Source organism: Xiphophorus maculatus, chromosome 23 (assembly GCF_002775205.1).
Source record: "Xiphophorus maculatus strain JP 163 A chromosome 23, X_maculatus-5.0-male, whole genome shotgun sequence".
NCBI lineage: Eukaryota > Metazoa > Chordata > Actinopteri > Cyprinodontiformes > Poeciliidae > Xiphophorus > Xiphophorus maculatus.
The window spans coordinates 5,035,145-5,062,856 of record NC_036465.1 but is presented as its reverse complement, the minus strand read 5'-3'; the positions used below and the strand labels follow the sequence as shown (position 1 = coordinate 5,062,856).

The window sequence follows — 27,712 nt, the reverse complement described above, 5'->3', positions numbered from 1 at the left end:
TTGAAATAGAAAAAGTGAATGAAAGGAAAGTTATGACTATTCATATAAAATGCAAAAGCTACAAATATTTCTGTTTCAGTATTTAACGAAAACTCAAAAAGCAGAGGAAAGGTCCATTATTTACAAAACAGATTTGTTTTAAACCTTTCATTTTAATTATGTTCTCAGACTTACAATTTCTGTAACTATCAGAACAGCTTCAGCAGCCACAAGAATTACATCCATTAAATCAATGAAAATGTATTTTAATATGTTTTAATGTTGCAACTGTTTATCAAAAATTATAATAACGCAGAAGAACTGTGGCCCAGTAATAATGCAAAAACCCCAAAATAATTCAAAAGCATTTCAGTGACATCTGACATGTGCTTCCTTTTTTTGGTCCAGATTTAGACAAAAAAAAATCTGGACAGCTGGGCACCAGCTGGTGCACCTCTTATGTTGAGAGGCGCACCAGCTGGTTATTTGAAACTCCTTTTTTCCTGGAAATCAATTTGCATATCAAGACTTATGAAAGTATTTGTTAAGCAAATAGAAATTAAAAATTCATGGCACATTGTACATGAAAAAAAGTTGCTAACATGGTCTAATTTCGTGGATATTTTAACGCTATTATGTTTAAATATTTTATTAAACATGATCAGTGAATGAATCCCCAACCTGTTATGTGAATAAATAAACACTTGCATAGAAAATCCAGCAGAGGGAGTGACATGAACGCTAGCAGGTGTCATCTAAGCCCCTAAGCATCCTCACTAGTTGAACGTACCTCCCTGGCTTTGCTGCCCGGGTCTTCATCGACCATCAGCGGCTCCCGCTTCTGTGGCGGGTGGGGGGTACCCAGGCTTCGGGACACAGACGCTCATGTGTGTTTACTCACTCTTGTGTTTCCGGACGTGAGAACGGGAGGACCGCGCGATGTCTGCGTCGGGGTTCACAAACCTCGACAGTTCTGCGGGATTCAACCAGAACCCAACGCCGAACGGTGGAGCTGCGCCCCCCTGTCAGAACGGTAACAGGCCGGGAGGATGCGCTTAGCCAGCCTACTGGTGTTAGCATGTTAGCGCCGTGGAGGCTTGTTGTTTGTACTCTGCCTTCTGTTTCTTCGTTATGCCTTTTATTTCGCCACTGTTACTTTGAATGGATTTAATTTGATTTAAAAGAGGAAGCCCTTTTTTTTATTTGTGAGAAGTGATGATTCAATCTCGCGGTAAAGCTAAATGCTAAGACCTGCTAACTCGAAGCTAATGCAGTCCAATGGAGATAACGGGGTTGAAGTTAGCCAAGTGTTAGCAAGTGAGACAGATTGTGCGCAATCATTTCACTCTTAATAGCAAAAGTCCCGAAAACAACTATTAATTTCAAATTGCAGGTACGACTAGCTTTTACATGTATTTTTATGTTGTCTGATGAGCGCGTATTTAAAATGCGACAAATCCTGAGTGTTGAATACGTTGAATATGTATAAATGTTTAGCAGATATAAGAAAATGAGGTAAAACTTTAACTAATTTTACAGGTCAGTCGCTGTGCGGTGTTTACAGATTATTATCATTTAAAGTTTTCCTACCTAATCCCTAGGATTGTATGTACTTTAACTTTATGGCTTCATCTTTTATTGCAAATATGAAAGATAAAGAAAGTTTGATACTTTTGAGTCCAATTGATTTTTGTATTCCTTTTTCTGATAAAATAATAAACTCTGCTACCCACAAGACTATAGTGTCATTAGGTTTGAAGTTCTACAAATAACAAAGATAAAGTATTAAGGACCAAAAAATAGGTAAAGTATTAAATCTTAGAGGGCATTATGTAAGATAAAACCTTGACAGATGGTGAAAGATCTGTGCAAGAGAAACAGCGATACTGTTCAAAAATATGTCTGTTTATAAACGTTTGTGTAACAACGTACCTTTCTGTATATGATTGAGCAAGTTTATAGTTTTACATTAGCCTGTTGTGAACACTGTAAATATAGATGGGATTTGAAATGAGAGTATAAATCACGGCTATACACATGATATATAAATGCAGAGTGCTGTAATTATTGTAAATTATAGTTGCAGTTTTAAGTATAATTGAATTTAGTGTTTAGATCAGATTTGTTGGTGTGCAGCAGGCTTCGTAATATCTACCTGGTGGTACTGATGCGTGCAGTCTGGTTGTTTCTTGAGGCGCTTCCAAGTGCTGCAACCTGAGTCCAGGTGATTTGATTTTATGTTTGTTCACTTGGGATGTCAGTTGGAGAGCGTTCCTGTCTGCTGTAGTCTAGCTGAGGTACCATGATGCCGAGGGATGTGAGAGTACTCTCACTCGAGAACCTGCAAACCAACAGAAAGGCTACCAACATCTCTTGTGGGATTCGGGGCTTTCCTCAGGGTTATTCAGAAATAAATCATCAATTTGAGCTTTCTTCCTCTCTGTGGTAGTTGCACTGCTGGTAACCTGATGCTGTATAATCTCTCCAGTCTTTATTCTGCTGTAACAGTTGTGAAAACATATTATTCCTGTTTAGAGACTAAAAATAGTGTAGTTTTATAAAAGTAGGTCTTATCGCAGAAGTTGATTTTTAAATAGCTGTATTTCAAATTAATCAATCAAATTTATTGATGCCATTAGGTAGCTTAGTTACAGTGAGATGAATCAATTTTCCTGCCAAACTCAAAACTTGCCATAACACAAAAATATAAACATAACATGATTAAAAGTGGCTTGATGCTAAATGCTTTAAAATATTAAAATCCCTAAAAATGATCAAATAAAAACACAGATTTTCTCATTTGTCTTCATTTTATTTTTGTATTCCATTCATTCAATAATAAATATGAAAAGTTCATGTAACAACTAAGTAAATAATGAATGAAAAGGAGCAGAAAGAATAAAGTTATAATATATGCTCCAATACAGTATATTTTCATTAGGACAATATTAAAAAATAATATGAAAATGAAAGAAAATTTGGAAACTTATGGCAACAGGAAGAAGCTGAACATGGCTAGTGCTGCACTTGACACCTCAATTTGATTGACAATTTAAATGTTTACTTGAAGGGTATTCTATGTAATTATGGGAGTTTTTAATCTGTTTATATACACAACGACATCTGAAGGTAGTTGTATAGCACATTTCAGTAACAAGGTGCTTTACATCATAAAAAACATCATACAGTCATCAATTATAAAACAAGCAATAAACATTACATTTTGTCAAACGCCATAATCGAAATACACATAAAATATGCTACTCAATGTTCTACTTAATATAAATTAAAAGCGACTCCAAACAAGTGGATTTTTAATATTTATTTAAAGACACTCAGTGTTTCAGCAGTTTTGCTGTTTTATGGAAGTTGAGAAGTGTGTGGAAGCTGAATGCTGCTTTTTCATGTTTAGTTCTGGTTCTGGGGATGCAAAGTAGACCTCAGTGGTCTGAAAGGTTGATACAATAGTTTTTTATGTACTATGGTGCTAAACCATTCAGTGATTTATAAACTAAGAACAGTATTTTAAAGTCTGTTCTTTGAGCTACAAGGAGCCAGTGTAAGGACTTTAGAACTGCTATATTCTCCCGGTTTTAGTGAGTCATTAGTCATTTAATCCTAGAAATGTTCTTCAGGTGATAAAAGGCTGACTTTGGAACTGTCTTTATGTGGCTCTGAAGGCTCATTCAGATTTCAGGCCTGAAAGGTAGACCGCCTTGTTTTGACATCTGTTCTTTTTCTCTACAGGTCCACTACCAACCCACCCATCCATGTACCCTCCTGCAGGTTACTATGGCGTCCCGCCTCCACAGCAGAGCTACCTCTCCATCCCCAGCCATGCCACTTCCGCTCCCAGCAAAGCATCAATCGCAAGCAGTGCCCACAGTCAGAACTACTACCAAAACAACCACCAACAGCAGCAGCAGCAAACACAACTCCCTCAGCATCAAGTAGCACTGTCTCCATACTCTGCTCCGCCTCCCTCTCAGCCATATGCCACCCTCCCATCTTTAGCACCTCCACCTTCAAATGCCCAGTTCAACCAACAGGCTTTCCAGCAGCAGCAAGCACTCTACACCACTTCCGGGCCCTACTATGGTCAACAATCATACAGAGCGTCTCCAGCACAGCCCCGCCATCATCATCATCACCATCAGCAGCAGCAGCATCATCCTAGTTTGGTTTCGTCGCCAGCTGGCATTCCTGTCTACCCAAATGTTTCATACCCATCTGGCCCAGCGAGCAGCCACTATGTCCCCCACACTTCCTCCAACACCTCCACACCTGGAGTCATGTCCACCCAGATGGGCGCGCCCTTGCATCAGTTCAGCGCCCTGCCTCCAGCCTCGACGGCTGTGCAGCCGGGGTACGGCACGGGGCATCAAACAGCAGCGACAGTGAATGGCAAAGGAAGCACAGGTAGGGAGAAAGTTCCATCATGTAGGTTGTTGTTGTTTTTCTTCGCCAATTGACATGACGCCATGGCAATGTGGAAAAAACAAATTTTTTATAAGGGTTACATACTGAGCTTTAATATTTATTTTTTGTTTATTAAATAACATGGCACAATGCTAAAGCTTTTGGTTTTCCTTATGATCTCTAATTGCATGTGAACATTTACGATTTTTCAGATTTATTTAATTTTTTTCACCAAATCTCTTTGACCGCAACAAATTTGTTGCAGGTAAAGCGGGTTCAGTTCCTCCAGGTTAAGGGCGTTTCACTTTGGATCAAATTGTGACCGCTGATTGGTCAGTTGTTGCCAAACCCACTCAATTAACTGACAGATCGTGTCTTGCCAATTTCTGATTCTTAACTAATTCTAGTTTCCAAACTTTAATGGTTCTGTCTTAGATTAGTCATCCTATAACCAGATTCTTTGTTTTTCTTTGATAAGCTGCAGTCCAAAACAACATCCACCAACACTATGACCAAAACAATCAGGCCCCTCACAACTACAACTCCTACAGTGGGGTGACACAAAGCAGCGGAGGTGCGGATGGAGACCGCCCGCCCTCAGGAACCCCCTCCACTTCAGTCCATTCCTCCCCAAGCCGCCACCAAGGTAAATAAATGCTTCTTTTTCTGTTTTATATAGAAAAAGGGTAGACGTCTGCCTGTTTATTTACAAAAGTGCAAAAATGGAGCTTCACAAACAAGATGCATGTTTGTGTTTGAAGATCTTTTGCTCACAGACAGAATTACGCATCGTATCATTTCTTTATTTTCTTTTAGACCTGAGCAATAAATCGATTAATCAGGTTTTTGGTGTTTTGAAGATTTAATTTGTTAAAAATCAAGATTTTCTGATCTGTATAAAAAAATCTGAGACTTTATTTTAAAGTCACAGAGACTAGCGTTTTTGTTTTGTTTCTTTTAGCTTAGCTCTGACAGTGAAACCTGCGTTAAGCCAATGTGGAAGGGTTGTGAAAGGTTTATCACATGTGTCAAACTCAAGGCCCGTGGGCCAAATCCGGCCCGCTGTAGGTTTTTTGTGTGGCCTTCTAGATTCTAGACTACATGCTAAAGGTGCTTAAATATAATGTTATCAATCAAATTATTGCAGTTATTGTCTGTTTACTGCAAAATTATGTCAATCATCCCTCCAGTTTCTTGAGAATTATTGTGGAAATTCACGCAAAATCAACAAATCCCAGCACTTTTCTTAGCTAATTATTGGGAGTTTATTGCAGATTTTTCTAAAAAATTGTTAAAAACATTGTACTTGTACTAAACAGCTGCCTCAACCCTAATTGATGTCACATTATAGTCCATGATCTATACAGCGAGTAATAAAAAGTCAAATTTACCATCATAAACAAGTGCAAATATTTCCAAATTAGTGCCACTAACACTTTTTATTGCAAAAATTGCACAAAAAAATATTGCAAAATCCTGGAGGGACTGAAAAGATGTTCAATAATATTATTTAATCTTAAGAATTCATTGATATTTTAACAGTTTGTGAACAGGTTTTATCAATAGATTCTGGCACAACCGGCTCTTTAAGAGTACTCGTGATCTTCATTTGGCCCAAAACGAAAAAGCGTTTGACACCGCTGGTTTAGATGATCACAGCTGCACTTTTAGTTCAGCACACATGTAATCTACTGTGCACACCAAACGCTTTCAGATGTGCAGGTGTCTGAGCCTCGATGCAAATCTTTAGGGTCAGAAATGTGCTGCTAGTTTATTTATGTCTGATCCATAATTTTCTCTGCTGATACTATGAGTAGTACAGCAGAAAACCTGCACCAGTTGCACTTGTATTTTCTTTTTTAGTTTCTGAAACCCCACCTGCACAGCCTCAGACTTTAGAAAGAGGGCTGTTTATTGGCACAAACATTTCAGTTTGTTTCAGTAATACAATGTGTGTACAATCAGGTACTTGGATATCAAATTGAGTTCTGGTTTTTAATATTTGATATACTTTTGACTGCATATTTGCCCACTCTTCATTTAATTTGCCAGGTTTCCTGTCAACTTCATATGATTTTTTCCCCCCCCAACACTGATGTCTGGGCCGTTCTTTATGCTTAATGTTAGCTTGGTTCCACATTATTTGTCTGTTTTAGATAATTGTTTTCTTCTGATTCAAACTGTCAACCTTAGAAAAGAAAATTGGATAAAAGAATAAGGAATACATGGGAGCTCATGACGTTTTCCTCTTGCTTGTGATATATAAAGAAAATGAATACATGTTTATCATCTGTGATATTTGAATTGTATTTTGCCTCATAATTGGGGAGGACCTCATTCTTTTAATTGTCATTTTGCCGTTCTGTTAACTCTGGTTTTGTTGGGCTGGACAATAAATCAATAGCAATGTACAGTATATTCCAATAGACACGTGATCATTATCAATACATAATATATCAGATAGAATATTCAATATATAGACTATTCACCGAACTCCGATCCTTAACAGCACAGCATTCTGGGGGATGTGGGGCAAAAAACAACAACTGTGGAATCAACAAACTTGCTCATTCATTGGTTACCTAGCAACTCACGCTCTGGTTACCTAGCAACAACCTGTAGATTAACTGCTGCAGCAGCAGTTGAATGTTTCACTGTCCCTTATTACTGCTTAAAAATAAAAAAGCAACGCCATGGAGCGAAAACTGTGGATAAAGCAGAAAATCCCACACCACAAGTTTCAAATTATTTCAGATATTTAAAGCAAATAAACTAATAATTATGAATATCGACTGATGTGAAACGCTTTTACTCTGTTAAGATTTTCAGCTGTATTGTTCAGCCCTAGATATATAAGCAAAAAAGGTCGACTACTGTTTGTTTTAAAAGTTCTTAGATAATATTATTTAGGAAAAAAACAACAATGAATGTTCTTCTAAAGGTAAAAGCAGTTTTGTTCCATACTGAAGGAAAACAGACTGAGGGGAAATGCAGATTGTTTTCATAAACATTACACACACACACACACTCCGAGCCACTGTGCTGTTAGTCGCTCAGTCCTGATAGTTTTCTGATGATCCTCTCCCAATCCCCCTTCCAACAGGCCTGCAGTACGGATATGTTGCTAATAGTGGAGCTAGCTCAGCCTCTGCCACCACCTCAGGCGCAGCTGCAGCCCCCTCGTCATCCAGCACTGATGATGATGAGGAGGAGGAGGATGAGGATGAGGAAGCAGGTCTGCTTTAGCTTTTACCTCCAAACTTCACCCCTCTCCCGCCTGTTTCTGCTTTTTTCATCCCCATCAGCTCCTTTAAGCATCACCATTCCCTGAAATGTCCTGTCCTGTACACGGTTCTGTTCCTGTTGAGTAAATTATCTTATTCAAGCAAATCCTCTTTAATCAATTTACTGCCTAATCAGATCCCTCTTTCTTCGTCTAAATCAACAGTTCTCATACTTTATGCAGATGTATTCTTTGAAATATAACCTTTCTGTTGTTTGTCTTGTTTTTCCTTTTAGAAAGATCACAAAAAAATTAAAATCTGTCATTTTGATGCTGTTGGGATGTAAAGATTTAGGTTGGGTAAAACAATTAATCATAATGAATCATTTATTGTAATAATTGTCAACTAATTTAGTAATCAATTGTTAAGTGGAGTACAGACTTTAAAAAGGTTTTTTGTTGAAAGAACAACACACTCAGAACAGGAATTAAGCCAAAATTGTAAAAAAAAAAAATCTACATTTTGCATTTAAGATATAGAAAAGAATTCTGTAAATATGTTTAGCCCAGATCTTCTGAAGTGATAATCCCTAAGACGCACTGGAAAACGAATTATTTAGTCCATTAGTGTTTTCAGTGAGCTTTAGGCATGAGCTGCATCATTTTGCATTATGTATGCAGAATGTTTACAGCTTATAGGCAACAGTTGACCTCTGAACTAACAGTGTTTTGCATCATTCATGGTTCACTGGAAACGCGGTTTAAATGCCGCTGCTGCTACAGCAATCCTTCATTTTAATGTTTTCCATTCATGCTCAAATGTCATTTATGTATTTGGATTTGAAATGCAAACAATTAACTTGTGCTAGAAGTAAGTCAATAGTTTTTCTGTAATTTCCATAATGTCGTGTATTTGCATTAAAAGGAATAAGAAAGTGTCACATTTTTATTCTTGTGCTTGAGTTGACCTAGATTATTAATGATTTTCTCAATATTTGATTTGGGAATCTCTTACTTTTATATATATATATTCCTGTTTATATAATATTTAATCTGAAATCCGCTAGATTGCAAAACCTAAAATCAGTACCAACCTATTACATTTAAGAAATAATGTTGTATTCCCTAATTTGTGCATGTTAGGGATGTAAATGGTGCTGTTAGTCAGTCTTCCTGGTGTTCTGCCTGTAGCAACTCCTCTCTAGCTTTATCAGCCAGAGGTTAACATGTGTTTAAATATAGCCTCTCTCTCAGCTTGTTTACTGACTGTCTTGTTCCTCACTGGAGAGTCTGGGTAGCAGGCATTAGCATGTCCCTTAATAAAAAGCTTGGCTTGTTTTAGCTTACTGTTTGTCCCGTATGATTTCCTCAGATCCTCTCGGTGCAACACGCTTTGTATCTTTGTGCAAAACATCAGTTTATCTCTCTAAATTAAGCTAGACAGATTGGAAAATATTCTGCCATATAAATCTGTTGTTTACACAATTATAATATTTTTTTTATTTTAAAACAGCTCTCAGCAGAAAACATTGAAATTGTTGTTTTGTGCTAAATTATAGAGAAAATAATTTTAGTCCTTATTTTGAGGGAGTTTAGACAACTTGTTTTGTACAAAGTTGGTACGAAATATATAAAAATAATCTTATATTCTTTTTGTTTTGCTTGCTAAAATAGTTTTAGAGTTTGTAAAATAAAATAAAATCCATTCATAAATGTTTCTACGAACCCTTGGTTAGAAAATTAACTTCTCTAAAGTTGTTCAAACATTGAGTCTTAGAGGCCAAGGTAAAAAATAATAATAATTGCCTTCCTAAAATAATGACGCAAGTAAATTTTTTTTTCTACAACAGCTTTTTTTTGTAAAGCTGCTGAAACATCCAAAAAATCCAGATGTGCACAATACCTTTCAGAAAAAAATCTCTATTACTAACCTCCCTCTTTATAATATTGCATTATTTCCTGTTGATCATAAAATCCTACCAAAATACATTGTAGATTGAGTTTGCAATGTAAAGAAACTAATGTGGATTTCCTTGATTTAACTTCAGATTTTTTTTCCATATTTGCATGTTAAAAACCAAATCCAGTGTTTCTTTCTTTGCAAAATCTGTATACTTTGAAAAATATATATCATTTTTCTTTTATTAGTCTGTTGCTTTAGCACATGTTGCTTCCTGCATTTCAGATTCTGTGAATCTTCCTTTTCTTCTCAGCACTGACTAGATAATATTAGTGTGACTTTTAGAAGCACATCAAACACTTTGAAAAGTGTTTTTATCATGATTAATCTGTGATGGAACCAGACTGATGTAAAGTCTTGCTACATGAGAAGAGATTTCTCACTGAGCTGAGCGTTGTAGGAAAAGGTGTAACAAGTGTCTCTGAGAATACTTAGCTGTCCGCCTCTCTCAGAGCTCATAATCCCGGCGTCTGCTGCTCAGATTTACTGCTAGATAATTGGATCTGGTTCTGTCCAATGAGCTCCCAGCTTCAGGCCTGCTGTGTGTTGGTTTGCTGCTGATCTCTCCCTTTGACCCACATGGATTAATGGCTTCATTCAAATATTCTGTCCACCTAATCCTTATGGAAATCCTGCCCAGAGTTGGACATGCGTTGGGGAAACGTGTGTACTCTGTTTGCACTCAATAAAATTGTTTGAGCATTTTGTCCTCTATAAATATTAAAGTGGAGGACAAAAAAAAGGAAATTTACAGTTATAATTCCTGGTAAATAAGGTAGGCTCAGTTTGTTTTACTTTTGGCAAAATATTCAAATATTTAATATTTAGCTTGCTGAACAATATTAAATTATGAAAAAACATATACACTTGCTTCCTCTACATCACGAATTCTTTAAATCACGAACATTTTACTATAAGTGTTTGAACAGTGCCATCAGGAGCAGATTTGTTAATTTAATAATATATTTTGCACACTGTAAAACTGTGTTTTTGTTTATCTGAAGCAACATACTATTTTTAGAGACAAAGTTTCACACTTTGCCCTAATGTGAAGCTTGCGTATTTGTAGCCAGAGGACTGATGCACAAGCGACATTCGCAAACAGCTGAATGGACATAGCAGCACTTTGCACCAATCTAATGGCTGAATAGCCTGAATAACAGATTAAAAACAATAAACATATTTGTTGTTGAGCTCATATGTCTTATTTGTTCAATAATTTTGTTCAACAAAAATGTTTGATTAAAAATGTTTACTGTAGGCTTTTCAATTAAAATGCAAATAATTACTTACAAACCCTTCAATTAACTTGATTAAAGATTAGAATAAGGCTCATGACTAAAATTTGATCAGATTAAGAACTTTATTGTCCATGTCTGACTTTTCTGTTTGTTCATCCAGAAAAATGACTTCATCATCACTACAAACTGCATAAAAAGCCCTGGATGTCTGGAGTGGATGTCTAATCCACTTCCATGTTTCATCTAATTACTTTAATTCAGCTAAATTAATTTAGTACCAGCTCACAAAAACATAATCCGAAGACATTCTACAACACAGAAACAAGTTCAGTTCACATCCAGAAACGAATAACAGGATTCAGAAAAGTTCCCAAGTCTTCCCAGAAACACACAAAAAATAACACTATGAAAAAATTAAATGACACCACTTATTCTAAATACATTTAAATGATCAGTGTAAAGCTTTTCTGTAAAATAACAATGCAAATCGAGTTTGATTTTCATTCTTCTGTCAAAAATCGGCATCCAATTGTGATTTTTATACAAGCCAATCAGAAACTCTCGTCTGCGTTCACTAGGCAGAGTTTGTCTATGATGAGTCAAACTTGCTGCGGATTATTATTTTTCTGTTTTTTAAGAAGATTAAACCATAAAAAGTGGTTTAACCCTGAATGTTGTATAGGTTATTTTTCAGTTACGTATTTATTAGCCTTTTTTAGCACCTTAAATTGATTAACTTGGGCTTCTGAGTGTGGTACAGTTCTGCTCAGAAGGTTCTGGTGCTGGTAAAAACCTCTGTTTCTGTCTCTCTCTACTTTACATTTTTCCAATCCTCTGAAGCCTCTGCTTCCCACAAAACAACATCAGCATAACGAGTCCTTCAGGACTTAAAGACAGGCTTTCATGTTTGCTTCAAGCTGCTCCTCTGGCTCTTCTCATTCTGTTTCTCAGAGGCCCGAGGGAGTTAAAGTATTGCATTCACCAAACAAAAATCCACACTTTGATTTCTTTGATTTTGTACTTTTGCTTCCTATTGACTGATTTTTATATGCCTCTACCTACTACTGACACTTGAAGCTCTTCTTTAATGTTCTCTCAACATGGATTTAATGTCTTGTTTTAACCGTGTTTGTTGTTTCTTTGTTCTCTTTCAACCCAGTATTCTTGGTCCCTCCTGGGTAATATTTATATAAATGTTTAAATCCTTCCTGCCTGTTTTTTTTTGTCTCTCACAGGCGGCGACACTTCCTCCTCCAGTACCGGCAGCGCCTCTCCAGTTCCCAACAACTATGATTCCCTCGAAGGCGGCAGCTATCCAGGTACCTCATCACCACAAACTGCATTCCCATTGACTTTAAAATTACACAACTTGGAATTGTGAAAATAAGTTTGCTCAATCAAAACACACCAATGTAGAACAAAACGTGTTTTTGTGCTAGAGTGAAGTGGTTTTTCAGCTGCATTAAAATTATTTTATTATTTCACAAAACTGGAATGGAAACATTTTTTTTGCATCAAACGAGTCACATGATCAACAACCAGCAAGAAGATGACAGAAAGTTGTAGGATAATGATGGTGCAGCGTGTTTTTTAAGGATTTACTTTGTGAACAAAGATAATTTCTTGTTTAATGGAAATATCGCAAATAAGAGATTGTGTTTTTTCCCCAACATTAGCGAAATATGAATGAGATGAATACGTAAAACTGAAAATTGGAGAATACACAATTTATTATGATTATTAAATAGAATTTCAGATTTTTGTATAATTTTTGTCCATGTTGACTACAGGTTAACTTTCTAAGCTTATTAGGGAGGCACAGATATGAAAATTTAGGCCAATGTTTATTAATGACATTAAACAAACTGATATTGGAATAAACTTACAGAAAACTACAAAACAGCTGAAACTCTTAGTTCCTCACCTGTTTAGAACTGCCTTTGATTAATAGTAAGTTAAACATTGATCAACATGTTTAACATTTGACAAAATGTAATGTTTACTGCTTGTTTCATAATTGATGGCTTTGTGTAGTTTTATGATGCACTTCGAATTTCCTTTTTGCTGAAATACACTTTAAAAATGAACTTGACTTGAGTTAATACTGCTGTTATGACAGTGGTCATCAATATTTTATTTTATTCGATTACTTTATCGAATAATTGACAGATTACTTGATTAATAAAAAAGTTGTTTACAGCAGCCCTAATGTTAAGTAGTTGTGAAGGAGCAGATTGAATGATTTACACCGTACACTTTTTAAATTAAACATCCCAGCTTCCTAAAGTGGCATAGTTAAAGTAAAATCCCAAAACACTGAAACGTTCCTGTTTTAATGGTGATATCGATGCTGAAATGTCTTTTGCACAGATTCCATGCCGCCCTCCAACAACATGACCAATCAGGCTCCGCCCTTTGGTAGCTTTGGTTACCATGGCATGCAGACGGCCTATCAGCACGGACCGGCTTCCCGCCCTGATGCTTCCCCGTCCCACAGCGTGTACAGTCAGCCGGGTTACCAGCAGTACTCCCAGGTAACAGAACAGAACTGCTGTGCAGAAAGAAACTTTTTTTTTTCCTAACCATTTCTTCTTCTGCAGCCTTTCCCCAACCTGTCCCAGCTCTCTGCAGCTCTGGGTGGGTTGAGCGGCGTCCCAGAGCTGGAGATGGAGGCCCTGAGGCCAGTCAACCTGCTGCAGGAGAGGAACCTGCTCCCTTCCAGGCCCTTGGAGGCTCCTGAGCCGAACCTCAGCCCCGATCTGAAGAAGGTCAACTGCAGCCCACAGTAAGTTGGTCACACGCCTTCGTCGTGCAACACTTTTTCTTCTTATGATCCTGATTTTCTGTTCCTCTGCTCTCCAGAACATTCAGGTGCACCTTGACGAGCATCCCTCAAACCCAGGCGCTACTCAACAAGGCCCGCCTCCCTCTGGGCCTCCTCCTTCACCCCTTCAGAGATTTACAGGTAGCCGCTCTTACTCTGAGCTGGGAAGTAATTAGTTACATTTACTCAGTTACATTTACCAGAGTAACTTTTTTGAGAAAATTAACTTTTTACTTTTTATTTTATTATGAAGTATTGCAACTCTTACTGGATTTTCTACATACTGAATGAAAACCAAACACATTTTAATCAAAAATTCACCAGATACAGACACACACCTGCAGTTTTTGTTAAAGTTTTATAGTGAAAGAAACTGATTTGGAAAAATGCTTCTTTTGCCTGAAACAAATAAATGGGTCTAAGAACCGTATGCATTCATCCACGTTCCATTGGACGTGGAAATAAAAGCCTGTTTTGGTCGCCTGCTCATGCAGAAATCAGGGACTGTTTTCCTAAAAGATTCAAAATGGAGAAAACAAGTTGAGAGGCTAGAACTTGAGTTTAACTCTTTCTCTGCTCCTCTCTGCAGCAACTACCAGTGATCACATCCAACACAATAGTGCGGTGTCGCTCGTGTCGGACGTACATCAACCCGTTCGTCACCTTCCTGGACCAGCGCAGGTGGAAGTGTAACCTCTGTTATCGAGTCAACGATGGTAGGAAACTTTTAAGTACTGATTTCTTCATCCTTTTATATAATTTGATTAAAATCTAAGACTTTTTAAAAATGTTTTGTTTAGTTCCAGATGAGTTTATGTACAACCCGGTAACGAGATCATATGGAGAGCCTCACAAGAGACCAGAGGTCCAAAACTCAACGGTGGAGTTCATCGCTTCCTCAGACTATATGGTAAAATTCTCCACAACTTCCTGTTGTTGCAATGTGGTTGCTTGTCCACTAGAGGGAGGTGTTGTATTTTTCTTTAAATAACATTGAAAACACAGAAGGATCTAAGCATTTGACGCGACACCTTACTTTCTGTCTTTGTCTCTGGTGTCAGCTGCGACCCCCACAGCCGGCAGTCTACCTGTTTGTGCTCGACGTGTCTCACAATGCCTTGGAGGCAGGATACCTGAAGTACTTCTGTGAATCACTTCTGGAGAACCTGGACAAGTGAGTTTGGACAACTAAATGAAATCATAGTTTGAAAACTGCATTTTCCTTTGACTCAGGTTATTTTTGTGGTCTTTTAAAAAACATTACATTGAGGTGTTCTCCCACTTCATAGTCTGGTACATTCTTGTTCATTTGGAGATAAAAATAGCAACATTTGTTACATTTTCAGCTGGTGTAGTTTGCTTTTACACTGCACTGAGTCAAATGAACCAAAACTTGTTCCCTTCCTTGCCAGTGGTGGCGCTGCATCAAGAATCACTGAAGGAAACGACACAAAAACCTCTCAAGAAGACAACTTCCTTTTTCACAAAATATAAACAGGAATGTTTTTGTACACAAAAGTGTACTCTTTTGTCTTTAGTTGAAGATAATGAGTCATTTCTCCAGCTTGTTAGCTCTATCTAGCACTTTTATTTTGGTTTTATTTACCCAGATTTCCCTTTAGTCTACTTTCTGCTTTTGAAGCGGTTTCCATTCTGCTAGGCGTTCACATATGCATTCAAGTTCACTTCAACTGAACCGAGACCAAACTAAAATTTTGGTTTTTGGCCCACATCAGAGTTTAATTATGTATTTACTCCTCCCCAAACAAACCAGAGTTCAACTAAAGCGGATTAAACATGGCTGGTGTGAATGCACCCTTACCATAGAAAGCTCATATTGGAGGTTTTTTCCTGAACATTTGTTTTGTTGACGTTTTCCCGCCTAAACGATCACTGACAGATGCTTGTTTTGCGTTTCAGGTTGCCCGGAGACGCGCGCACCAAGGTGGGTTTCCTTACCTTTGACAACACCGTCCATTTTTACAACCTCCAGGAGGGACTGTCTCAGCCACAGATGCTGGTGGTGTCGGACATCGACGGTACGTCTCTTCACTCCCATTAGAAAAAAAAACCGTGGAGAAACTCTGTTTTAACCGCTGGTTGGTTTTGTGTAATTACTGCAAATAATAGTTTATTTCTAAAAGATTGGTAATGTTTTTATTTGACTTGATGAGAAAAATGTGTGTTGAATTTAGTGAATTAAGTTAATAAAGATCAAATGTTCCATACTTTAATACTTAAATAAGTTATTATATGCTATGTAACAATTTAATTAAAATTGTAAATACATAGATTAAATATTTTATTTAAATTAAAAGAATTTACTTAATTATATATAAGTTTATGTTATAAATAAATGTATACATTTTTCAATACTTTTATAAAATTCTGAATTAAATAATTGGATCAAAGTGTATTCATCACATGTTAAAATAATCAGATTTTTAAAAAATAATTCAGGATTTTTAGAAAATTTTTTTATTTAAGAATATTTAAATCCTATGTTGCAGCAGATCAGAAATTATTATTTTTTTGATCTTTTATAAAATTACCTGGGTGGGGCTAATGGCTTCTAACAAGGTAATTGGTCTGCATTTTTCTGACTTGTTTATTGTTTTGAAGCAATTTTCACCCATTTTACATCCATTTTTATGATTAATCTTTAATGTTTTTCTGTTATTCTATCTGTTTAAAGTATTTAAATTTATTTTAGATATCTGGACATTTTTTTATGGACAGAAAGAAAAATAACCCCTTTTCTGGAATTTAAATTCTATCATGCAGTTTGAGGTAAAAGCTAAATTACTACCAGCCAACTTCTCCTGGAAAGAGGAATTTGAGATCCAAGATTTGATTTAAGGAGAAGTTTTAACATTTCCAGATGCTATTTTGTGAGAAATAATAGTAAAACTCTTTGCTTTTAATGTCACTATAACTGTTTTTGCAGATGTTTTTATACCGTCACATGACAGTCTGATGGTGAATCTAAAGGAGAGTAAAGAGGTACTTGCCTTCTAGCAGTGGCATAAAACATATGAACATTTTGACTAATGTTCACGCCATGTGTGAGGATTTTAAAATTGATCTTCCTTCCTCAGCTTGTGAAGGAGCTGTTGACGTCGCTGCCGGCCATGTTCAGCCAGAGCAGAGAGACGCACAGCGCTCTCGGTCCCGCCTTACAGGCCGCCTTCAAGCTCATGTCGCCGACCGGCGGTCGCGTCACGCTGTTCCAGACTCAACTTCCGACTCTGGGAGCAGGGAAGCTGCAGTCAAGAGAGGATCCGAACCAGCGTTCCAGCACCAAGGTTCATAGATTTTGATTATGGAAGAGTTTGGAAACGTTTCTGGAACCAAAGGATCTGATGCCGTAGAGACTGACAAGATTTGAAGTGCTAAGAAACAACTGAATGACCTTAATGAAGGCTGCGTTAATCTACTTATGAAGCTGTTTATTAGTTAGCACTTCAAGTGTGGCTGGAGACTTCACCATAGAGTTTGGATCCTGTCAGTTTTGGCTGAAAACATTTTTCATGTCCAAAAATGGCTTTGTCCTTCCATTACAAATGTGTGCAAAACTACGTCAGTATTACGCTAATGTAAAAGCAACAATTTGGCAGTTTCCATTAAATAACAGTCGCAATTAAAAGCATGTGAATAAATCATTAAAAAAGCTGTTGTATCATGCGTCACGATACAACAGCTGCTTCCTGTCGTTGTCTTCTTCGTGGTTTGCGCTGTGGCAACATCCGGTTTGGGATGCAAAAAATGTGAAACCTCATCCTAGCGACAAAGCTTTTGATCAAAAAACTTCTTTTTTCCTAAAATTGGCGTGTTTCTGTTAAGCAAAATTAGAAATCTTATTTCAAATTTTTATTTATTGTGATTAATTTAGCCTAGCCTTAACTACAGACAGTCTTAAATTCCTGTATCTAAAAGGAATTTCCTGTATTTAAAATTCATTGAAAACAATGTTAGTTGGCCTAAAATAAGTTCACTGTATGTCTTAAATTTTCTCATGACAGGACTTTTTAATCTTATTTGTTTATTTTTCATCGTGGGACTTTCTATCAAATATTTGAGTTGCGTGCAGATGTCTTCGTTGAGTTCTGTAACTTGAGCCAGTTGAGGCTACCACCAACTTGCTGCTAACATACCCTTGCTGGCTAATTAGCTTTTTTGGGTCTATCATGGGAAACTATAAATTCATCATCAGTTGAATATTTGTGCATTTTGTGCCAAAAGAAACATGGCGCTAATGATATATAAAATGGTAAATTTTATTTTGTACATTTCTGTTGTGATACAGATTTAAAATTTAAGTTGCTGAAACCTGCAGAATTGTACGAAGTAGCATAATATTATCAGTATGGGTAATATTTATATTTTCAGTTACGTTTGGCATCACGTTGCTGTCTTAGGTTCTGAATTTGGGTTTCTAAAAATCGCAAATGGAAAAACTAAATTAATTATTGATAATCTACTTTTTGGAAATGTTCTCAAATTGTTCTCTCTTTTTGTTTTACATTTGACTGATAACTCTTCAGGGAGCACAGCACCTGGGTCCTGCCACAGATTTCTATAAGAAGCTTGCGCTGGACTGCTCAGGGCAGCAGATTGGAGTGGATCTGTTCCTGCTCAGCTCACAGTACGCCGACCTTTCATCACTGGGTAAGAACCGGCTTGAAACTTCTGGGTTCTCATTCTTCTATAGGATAAAAGCTTTTGGATTTCCAATTATAAAGAAATTCAAATGTTCCTCCAGATCTGTTCAACCAATTTATTTTTATTCTTGATCATTTTTTCAAAAATTCAAACTCAATTTAAATTCAGGAGTACTTTATTGATCCCAAAGCCTTTGTACAGCGCACACAGCTGACCAAACATGCTCAAGCTCCACTTGGGTTGCTCGGTGATGGGCGGAGTTCTCTTGGGGTTGCTAGGTAACAGGCTGTGCCTGCTGGTATGCGACATTACATTCCTGAGGTTTTTGAAATGACTCATCTTCCAGACACCAAAAAACATTAACTTATTGCCAAATAAGCAGCTGGGTGTTTTCTTTTATTTACAGACGTGGAAACTCAAATGAAAGTAGAAAATGTGAATTTTGCATAATAAGTCCCCTTATTATAAGAATGTTTTGAGTTTTATTATTTTTTTAAATCAATCCTTTTCACATTCGAAGCCTAAAAATATATAATTTTTTTCAGCATGTGTCTCCAAGTACTCGGCGGGCAGCGTCTTTTACTACCCCTCCTTTCATTGCATCCACAACCCGGCGCAGCTGGAGAAGTTTCAAAGGGACCTCGATCGCTACCTCACCAGGAAGGTCGGATTCGAGGCCGTCATGAGAATACGATGCACTAAAGGTATCCTCAACAAAATGTGACACTCGTTTTGTATTTTCAGATGTTCCTCTGAAGCCATTCTTAAACCTGGATAATGTGGTTTCAGGTTTATCCATCCACACGTTCCACGGTAACTTCTTTGTGCGTTCCACCGACCTGCTGTCCCTGGCTAATGTGAATCCAGACTCTGCCTTCGCTGTCCAGATGTCCATCGAAGACTCTCTTGCTGATTCGTCTCTGGCCTGTTTTCAGGCTGCTCTGCTCTACACGTCCAGTAAAGGTAAACCCAAATTCAGCACCTGAAAAGACTGATTATTCTCTTATACAATAAATAATAGAAATAAAAGTAATGTTTCTAATTTGTTGGTGTGTAGGGAAAAGGCGGATCAGAGTCCACACTCTGTGTCTACCAGTGGTCAGTCAGCTGAGCGATGTTTACGCCGGAGCTGATGTTCAGGCTATCACATGTCTGCTAGCCAACATGGGTGAGTTCACAACTTTTACCACTTTAACTTACATAATAAGGTGCAGTCTAATACTTGATTAAAACCTAAATTTGGAAAGTGTTATTTACAGTTAAAACCAGGTAATTTTATACACTTAACAAAAAGACACCTTTAATTCTTTTTCTCACTACCTGAAATGAAATCAGACTAAACTTCTCTGGCTTAGGGTCAGTTAGAATTACAAAAATTATTTCTAATTGCTAAATGCCAGAAAACTTAGCAGGAAAATTTTTTACTTTATTTTTGAATATTTATTATTTCTAATGGATCAGTGTCTTTTTCATTTGTGTAACTGAAGTAAAGATTGCCTTATTTTTTTTTTAGAAGTTAAACAAAGTCATTGAAATTGTGGAATATTTTTTGTTAAATTTGTTAGAAACACAAAAATTTGCTATATTTTAGTTCACATTGTCTCGTCGTAGAATTTCGAATTCTATCACAAGACATTATTAATAACAGTAATAAATTATATAATCTGTTTTGCATGTTTTGTCTCCATAGTGTGAAAACTTGAAATTGCTCGAATTTTGCAGTGGCAATTTTCTACGAACTCTGTTATCAGTCATTATTGCAGGTGTTTGTTCCCCTCCAGTTTTGTAATTGATCTTTGCTGTGTGTTCCAGCCATCGATCGATCGATATCTTCCAGCCTGTCAGATGCTCGTGATGCTCTGGTGAACGCCGTTGTGGACTTTGTGAGCGCCTACAAAAGCAGCGTGTCGAACCTGCAGCAGTCTGGGGTCGTCGTCCCTGCAGCCATGCGACTTTTTCCCCTCTACATCCTGGCTCTTCTTAAACAGGTGGGAGTTAGAGCAGAAATGATTAATCCGATTAATTGATTACTGAAGTAACCATCACCAAATTTACTAATCAATTAATTATTTACTGGAAAATACAGACTCAGAAAAGGCAATTTGCTGAAAAAAACATAACTGGAGCAGTAATTAAGCAAAAATATATACATTTTGCATTGAAGAAAAACACCTTTGTAAATATGTTTTCACCAGAACTCCTAAAGTGGCACAGTTTTAGCTTCCACTGGTTCAAATTGACTAAAGGAAAATGTTTTTCTTATTTAGAAATGAATTGAATTATTTATTTGCATCTTTTAATGTATTTCTAATATTTTATAAAAACTGATTTAGGGTGACGCAGGGGCAAAGCACAATCCACGTATCGCGGCCTTAGTCCTCGTGGCGGTGGTCGCAGGTTCGATTCTCAGCCTGGCGATATTTGCCGCATCTCTTCCCCCTCTCTGATTACCTTGTTTCCTGTCAAACTACTTTCAAATAAAGGCCACTAGAGCCAACAAAACCTTTAAAAATTAAATAACTGATTTAAATGGTTAAATGACAAATCTGCAAAATGTCCCATTATTTTTATTCGGTTAACCATCAAAATAATTGATAGATTAATCAATTATTAAAAGTAGTTCAACTCTGGAGCATTATTTAAAGATAGATTTTTTTTATAAAACGTGAAAAGCTTGTTTTGCAGATAATTTTTGAGTTCTTTAAAACAATTATGGGGAAATGCTTTTAAACACTTTTTGTAAAATCATTCAGCTCTGTTAAATCTGTAGAACCTAAACAGTAAATCTGGATTTTTTTGGCTCCTGATTCACACGATAATTACATGCTTTTTGCTTTAATAAATATGGTTAAAATAGAAAAAGTGAAATTCAGAAAAACAGAAAAAGGGGAATTTTGCAAATAATAAACAGATTTGGTTCCTACACAAGCCTGAAAACATACGGCATCGTCATAAAAAATATCAAAAAGTCTGTTCCCTTTGCTATGGGTAGCATATTATGTTTCAAAATGAAAATGTTCAACAAGATGCTGATTAAACGTCTTTATTTCTCCTTTGTCAATAAATCTATCAATTTACCCATGATGACAGATATGTAATCTGTGGATCCACCACTTAAACCAGACAAACCCCTTCATCAGTCAGTCCAGTCCTTGATGAATCTATCAAATTTTTCAATTTATCCATTGAATATCTCCATCTTTCAATACGCCCCTCTATCAATCCAATATCCTTCAATACATCCATTGATCCAGCTGTCTATCTTTCAATCAGTCTTTCCATCCATCCATTTGTTAAATGCACACATCTGTTCATCCATCCAGACGACTTTCCACTCGTCTCTCCAATCATCCTTCCATCAATCCTAAACATTACCAACATCAGAGAAATGAATTGCTGAAGATATTTTCGGGTTTGTTCCAGAAAGCGCTGCGGACAGGAACGAGCACGCGACTCGATGAGCGCATCTTCGCCATGTGTGAGTTCAAGACGCAGCCGCTGCCACAGCTGATGCGGATGCTTCATCCTGACCTGTACCGGGTGGACAACATGTCTGACCAAGTGGGATGTTTAACTAACTAAAACATATTCACATATTGCCATGTTTAAAAATTTGTATTCCCGTGATTCAGGTTGTTTGCTACACAAAAAGTGGAAAGTTGACAAACTGTTAAATACATGTTTTCACTCAGAGAAGTCAGTCTTTATCTTATACATTTGTCATTATGATTGTAGACTTGTAGTCTCTGTATTCTGTTACATTGAGTGAAACCTTTTTGTGTGTCCTGCAGGGGGCGCTCCATCTGAATGATACTGTAGTTCCTCAGCCTCACCTGCTGCATCTTTCTGCTGAGAGGCTCAGCAGAGATGGAGCGTTCCTCATGGACTGTGGCAACGTAAGTAAAGGTTGTTTCTCTGTACAGCAAATGGGAATCCATCTTCTGAGTTGTATCTTCAACCACCTCACATTTAGTTAGGTTCTCTAGTTTTGGCTTTTCTTTTCTAGTTTTCCTTATTTTCTCATTTCTTGCTTGCACATATTTTATAAAGCCTGCAGAATGTGCCGTTTTTTTTTATCAGATTAATCATCAGAATAACCGATTAATCAATAACTTAAATAACTGTTAATTGCAGCTCCACATTAGTTATGATTAGTTCTGATTTTTGTCGATGACCTCCTGTCTCTCCAGGTGTTTTATCTCTGGATCAGCAAATGCTGCAACGAAACGTTTATCTGTGATGTTCTGGGCTGCTCCAGCTACGCTTCAATTCCCCCCAACATGGTCAGTATGAGCTGGACAAGCAAAATACACACAAAAACTGCAGAATATCAGCATCGCATGAACTCTTTCTGCAGCTCACTGGTGCAATTCATCATTTCTCTAAAATGATTGATTTGCTTTTTTTCTGTTTGCCTTGTAAAATAAAACAACTCATACAGCAAAACAGATTAGCTGGTGAAGCTTTTCAGATTTTGTTTTAAACTACCTAGAAAGTTCAACCATCACTGCATGGTGGGTGTGATGGAAACACCCAGAATAAACAACAAATGTCAGCCTCTTGTTTGCGCTGCGTTTTTTATTTCTGTAACAATGGAGCGATTACTCCCAGCGCTACCTACACACCCGCACTTCCATCCACAGGAATGTGTCTGTTGACTCCATTGTGTAACTTGGATGACGGAGGGAATCCACATTGTCTGAAACATAGTAAGAACAGTGTTGGCTGATGTTTTGGTTGTCCTCTTTCTGTCCCTGTCACGCTCAGAGTCACATTCCAGAGCTGCAGACTCCTCTGTCGGAAAGAGTCCGAGCGTTTCTCGACTGGCTGCAGGACAACAGAGCGTTCAGCTCTCCGATCCACATCGTCAAGTAAGCAGAACCGGACTCACATCCCACTCTCTACCTGATGCTACTTTCTGAACAGTCCGCCCCCCATAGATGAGGGTGTTTATTAAAAACTTTTTTTCCATTAAATGTGTTTTTATTTGGCTTTATTTTTAATTATTTCAAACTGTATTTTGTATCACCTCTTGACCAAAGTGCAAAAGTATTCATACCTCTCAAATGTCTTAAAGTTTTTGTTACAATCACAAGCCTCATCCCATTATGCACAAAAATTAATGCATGTTTGGAAAGTAGAAGGAAAAGATCTTGTTTCTAAAAAGTGACCCACACACTGTATAGAACCACCTTCCATTGTAGGACTGAAACGATTAATCATAATTAATCGATTATTGAAATAATCATCAACTAATATGGTGGTTGATCAATCTATGCAGACTCAAAAACATAAGTCATTTGATGAAAAAACATATTCAGAGCAATAAATGAACCAAAACTATAGATAATGAAGCTTTGTTGTAAAAGTTGTTGTAATTGGATTCGGTTAGAAATGTTCAGCCTCATTTTATTGTTATGATGAAACAACAGAATGACAAACAGAAACCGGGTGGAGACGGTTTCTTGTAGAAGAGACGGGTCTGAGGTCAACTGGAGACTATTTCCAGAGTAAAAACACAGTGAGGTCACTGGTTGGGAGTCGTGGTAATGGCATCTACTGGGAACGCATTGTTTCAATTTCCTAAGCTGCTTGTGGTGCGGCATTGTTACTCAACCACATGTTTACGCCACTGATGTCGGGACGAATGGGCTGAGTGGTATTTCAATGGCTGCTTGTGTGGTAATGTGAAATGACAGCAGAGCTGACATTCATTTCCCTAAAATTAATGTCAAAAACAGATGGAGGCCCATTAAAACCCACCTCAAAGCACCTCAGATCTTCTTTTGAAACAAAAGTATGTTTTACTTTAGATACCAGCAAATAAAATAGAGAAGAATAACGAACTGTGTGATCAAATCAGGAAGGATTTTTATTGCTGCAGCATAAATTTAGGGGGAAAATATTTCCCAGTCCATACAGACAGAAAAAATGTCCCATTATATGGATTATATTTCTGATCATGTGTATCAGAAATATTTGCACTCTCATATAACACTTGAAAAGGTTGAACTATACAACAAAATGTATCTATGTGTTTTAACCTGAGGTTTTCTGTAGGATTTAGCTTCAACACACATGGATGAACGTTGGTTTTCTGTCTGGGGAATCATTTCTCTGTGGATTTAATTAAATGTTTTGTATCATTATTTGGGTATTGGGCCTCTGTTTCATGTCATACCTATTCTAGAGCAAAGTAGGAAGTCATGATTACCTATTAAAGGTTTCAAAGCACCCTGACCAATGCTTTAAAGGGTGAATTGATAAGTAATTCATTAATATTTTATTGTAAATATTCAGAACGCCAATAATTCTGATATATGTTACTTTGTTGGGGTTTTTTTGTACAAAATGTAGTGCTGCAACCAACAATTACTTTCATGATCAATTAATTGAATAATTATTCTTAATCATCAATATAATCTAGCAATTATTCTGATGGTTAATCAGATAAACTGCCACATTTAGCAAATTTTTCATTTCAGCCTTTTTGTACAATATTGCAACAACGCATGCCAATAATTCTGGTATGTATGTATGAATATGCGTGAATCAATCTTTAATTTTTTTTTCTCGCAGAGACGACGCGTCAGCGAAGGCCACCTTGTTCCAGCACCTGGTGGAGGACCGGTCTGAGTCGGCGTCATCCTACCACGAGTTTCTGCAGCACATTCAGCAGCAAATGTCCAAGTAGGCTCCCGTATTGCCCAGAAAGACGTTGAGACGTTCCGCAAGCCGATGGGAAAGGGGTCTCCGGCCTCGTTGAGTGTGAACTAGTGCTAGGCCAGTTTTAGCCAGATGGGTTTCCTCTCCATTCTTCAGACGGACTCGGTGAATAAATCCATCATGGAAGTTTGTGAATCAAAAGTTTTGTCAGAAAGAGAAGATTTAAGATGTTATATGGATTTGATTGAGCAACCGGGTGAAGATTGAGCCGGTTCAATCCAGAGAAGAGGAATCAAAGTCGAGCCATGAAGATGCCACTTCCTTAGTTCAGTTTGTTTTTGTGAGCCTCACATGTAGCCCGTGCTATTTTTTTCATTTTTGTTTTTTTCTTTGGTTGAAATGTATCCTGAAACTCGCCCTCTGTGTTCTACCTTTCCCCTGTTTTGAACACACTGGAGAACATAGAACAAGAATCTGGCATGTGCTTAGAAATACAAACAGCATGTCTTGGTTTTGTCTGCTGCTAAGCGACGGCCATCTTGGGAACATGACTGGGTTGGATGTGTAGTTTTCCTTAAAGCTTTGGTCCGCCTGGTCCGCTGAGAGGACGTTGGATACATCAAACACCATAATCTTCCAGCCGTCTGCAATTTCCTTCTCATTGATTTTATTTTTGAAAGCGCTAAGATCGATATCCACTTTGTAACTACTGAAAAGAATCTTTTATGTGTGATAATTTATGAACCAGCTTATTAAATAAAAAGAAAAAAAGACGTTGACTTAATGTGTAGTTTTTAAAATTACTTATTTAGGTTTAATTACTTAAAGTTGATCCCAGACTAAAGAAAACAGTTTTCCATTGTCTTCTTTCTCATCTCATGAGTTTCCTTAAATTTATCAGTCTTTCTGATCTTTAATTACTTTTTCTAATTTTTGAAATTAGCTTAACTTAATTCAATTCAGAAATTAAATAAGTATAGCTGTTAATTGTTACATTGAGTATTGCATCTAATAGCTACACCTGGCATATTGTTAATCTTTTGTGTACAACCAGCTCTACATTTTTAAGCAATGTTTGTATTTTGAGTCAGAAATTGCTTTACAAAATCTGTAAAACCAAAATATTTAATCCTAGAGCCAATTTGTTCTGTTCTAATTTAGCTTTGTAGATCAACTTTGTTGCAGTAAAGTTTAATTTGCTTAAAGACAATTCCAACTTTTAGCCTCTAAATTCAAATAAGCTGCTGCTGACTATGGTTTCTGAATGGGAAGCATTTCTCATCCAGCGGCCATTGTGCAGTCATGCATAGAGTTAGTAAGAAGTTGCATTTACTCAATTACATTTACTTGAGTCACTTTTAGGAGTATTTTTACTATGCTATACTTTTTAATTTTACTTGAATAATATTATTATGAAGTATTGCTACTCTTGTGCAAAATTTCTGGGTTCTCTACCCACTGAATAAAGAACAAACAAATTTCAACCAAAAATTCACCAGACACAGAAACACACCTGCAGTTTTTGTTAAGGTTTCATATGTTTATAAAAAAAATATTGAAAGAAATTTAATTTGATTTGGAACTAAATGTTCTTTTGCTTGATTTTATTAATTTTGTTGCTTATATGAATTGTTGACATTTTTGTCCTTAAAATACCGAAAATGTCCACTTAACTTTATATTTTGATCTGTCCGATGATGAAATTTTTAAATGTTAAATGATTGATAATTTGATCAGTTACTCAGTAATTGAGCAGACTTTTTACCAAATACTTTCTTCCTCTTAATTTCTTGGACAGCTACTTTTTACTTTTACTCGAGTAACAATATGTTGAAGTAGTGCTACTCTTACTTGAGTCAAAGTTTTGGGTACTCTGCCTACCTCTCATCATACAGAGGCAAAATTAGCTGCCCAAACATGCCGGAGCTTCGCTTCGGTTGCTAGGTATCGTCTGGAGTTGCTAGGTAACGGTGTAGCTCCTGTTGGATTTTGAAACGGCTAATTTTCTCCCCCAAAAAAAAAAGTGAACTTTTCATAACATGTCACCTTTAAAAAGAAATTTAAGACTTTTCTTAATTTGCAGGAGCATCTGAACTCCCCAGATTTAAGTTGTATTATTTTTACTCTTTGAGGTTTTAGTGACGCCCCGACAGGAAAGTGTTTTTAACGAACTACGACAAGGTGCTTCCAGGTAGCAATAAAGCAATTTTATGATCCAGCAGCAGCAGGTTAAACTCTTCCTGGTGGAAGGGCTTCCGTTGCTCTTCTTCCGTTTTCATAATTTTCCATCTTGTGGTTTAATATGAAACAGTTGGAAACCCTTAACATCTCTCGGGACTCAGGAGTTTAATGAATTCCAAACATTCATGTTTGAGGACCGCAGTGCCTCAGATGTTGCTCTTATATCGACATCCTTTACTTTTGGAAGGAAGCGGAGCTTGAAATGCAAATACAATATGAAGAGTTTTAGGATGTCACCTTTTTGCTTAAATGCTGAAATCCTTTTAAAATACACACACTCACAAAATGTCTACTTCTGCCACTTCTGCAGGGGCTGGCACCAAGAGCGTGACTGGAGGAAATATTTGAGATTCCCAGGCAGCAGTTTTCCATGCGAACAGCAGCAGACAGACCATATGGGAGCCAGATCTGTTTGTGTGTTTACTGCAGACTTTTATATTTACAGGGCTTAGCAGCTCCTTCTGAAGCAAACACACTCAGTTACAGAAACAAGAGTT

General features: G+C 37.1%; 1 protein-coding gene across 3 annotated transcripts; it reads left to right on the top strand.

The window, feature by feature from the left end:
* Positions 1 to 721: 721 nt before the first annotated feature.
* Positions 722 to 25,747, top strand: LOC102226935 (protein transport protein Sec24B). 3 transcript variants are annotated; one of them, XM_023328846.1, is made up of 24 exons: positions 722 to 1,012; positions 3,727 to 4,398; positions 4,883 to 5,044; positions 7,502 to 7,633; positions 12,058 to 12,141; positions 13,193 to 13,356; positions 13,423 to 13,607; positions 13,685 to 13,787; positions 14,236 to 14,362; positions 14,447 to 14,556; positions 14,708 to 14,820; positions 15,567 to 15,685; positions 16,594 to 16,649; positions 16,745 to 16,951; positions 18,191 to 18,314; positions 18,854 to 19,012; positions 19,098 to 19,271; positions 19,366 to 19,476; positions 20,121 to 20,296; positions 21,732 to 21,869; positions 22,100 to 22,204; positions 22,499 to 22,591; positions 23,076 to 23,179; positions 24,888 to 25,747. In XM_023328846.1, the coding sequence occupies exons 1-24, from the start codon at positions 919 to 921 to the stop codon at positions 25,000 to 25,002; spliced, it is 3,627 nt and encodes a 1,208-aa protein (XP_023184614.1). In that variant the 5' UTR covers positions 722 to 918; the 3' UTR covers positions 25,003 to 25,747. The 3 variants fall into 3 exon arrangements, with proteins under 3 accessions (XP_023184614.1, XP_023184613.1, XP_023184615.1); XM_023328845.1 differs by having other exon boundaries at positions 4,877 to 5,044; XM_023328847.1 differs by lacking the exon at positions 7,502 to 7,633 and having other exon boundaries at positions 4,877 to 5,044.
* Positions 25,748 to 27,712: the final 1,965 nt, after the last annotated feature.

What these genes read in the sequence shown, in the direction of transcription:
- LOC102226935 (XM_023328845.1), top strand. Translation starts at nt 919, where the DNA reads ATGTCTGCGTCGGGGTTCACAAACCTCGACAGTTCTGCGGGATTCAAC. An exon ending in GGATGAGGATGAGGAAGCAG is followed by an intron (nt 7,634 to 12,057) that starts GTCTGCTTTAGC and finishes TGTCTCTCACAG; the next exon opens with GCGGCGACACTTCCTCCTCC. An exon ending in ATCTAAAGGAGAGTAAAGAG is followed by an intron (nt 16,650 to 16,744) that starts GTACTTGCCTTC and finishes TTCCTTCCTCAG; the next exon opens with CTTGTGAAGGAGCTGTTGAC.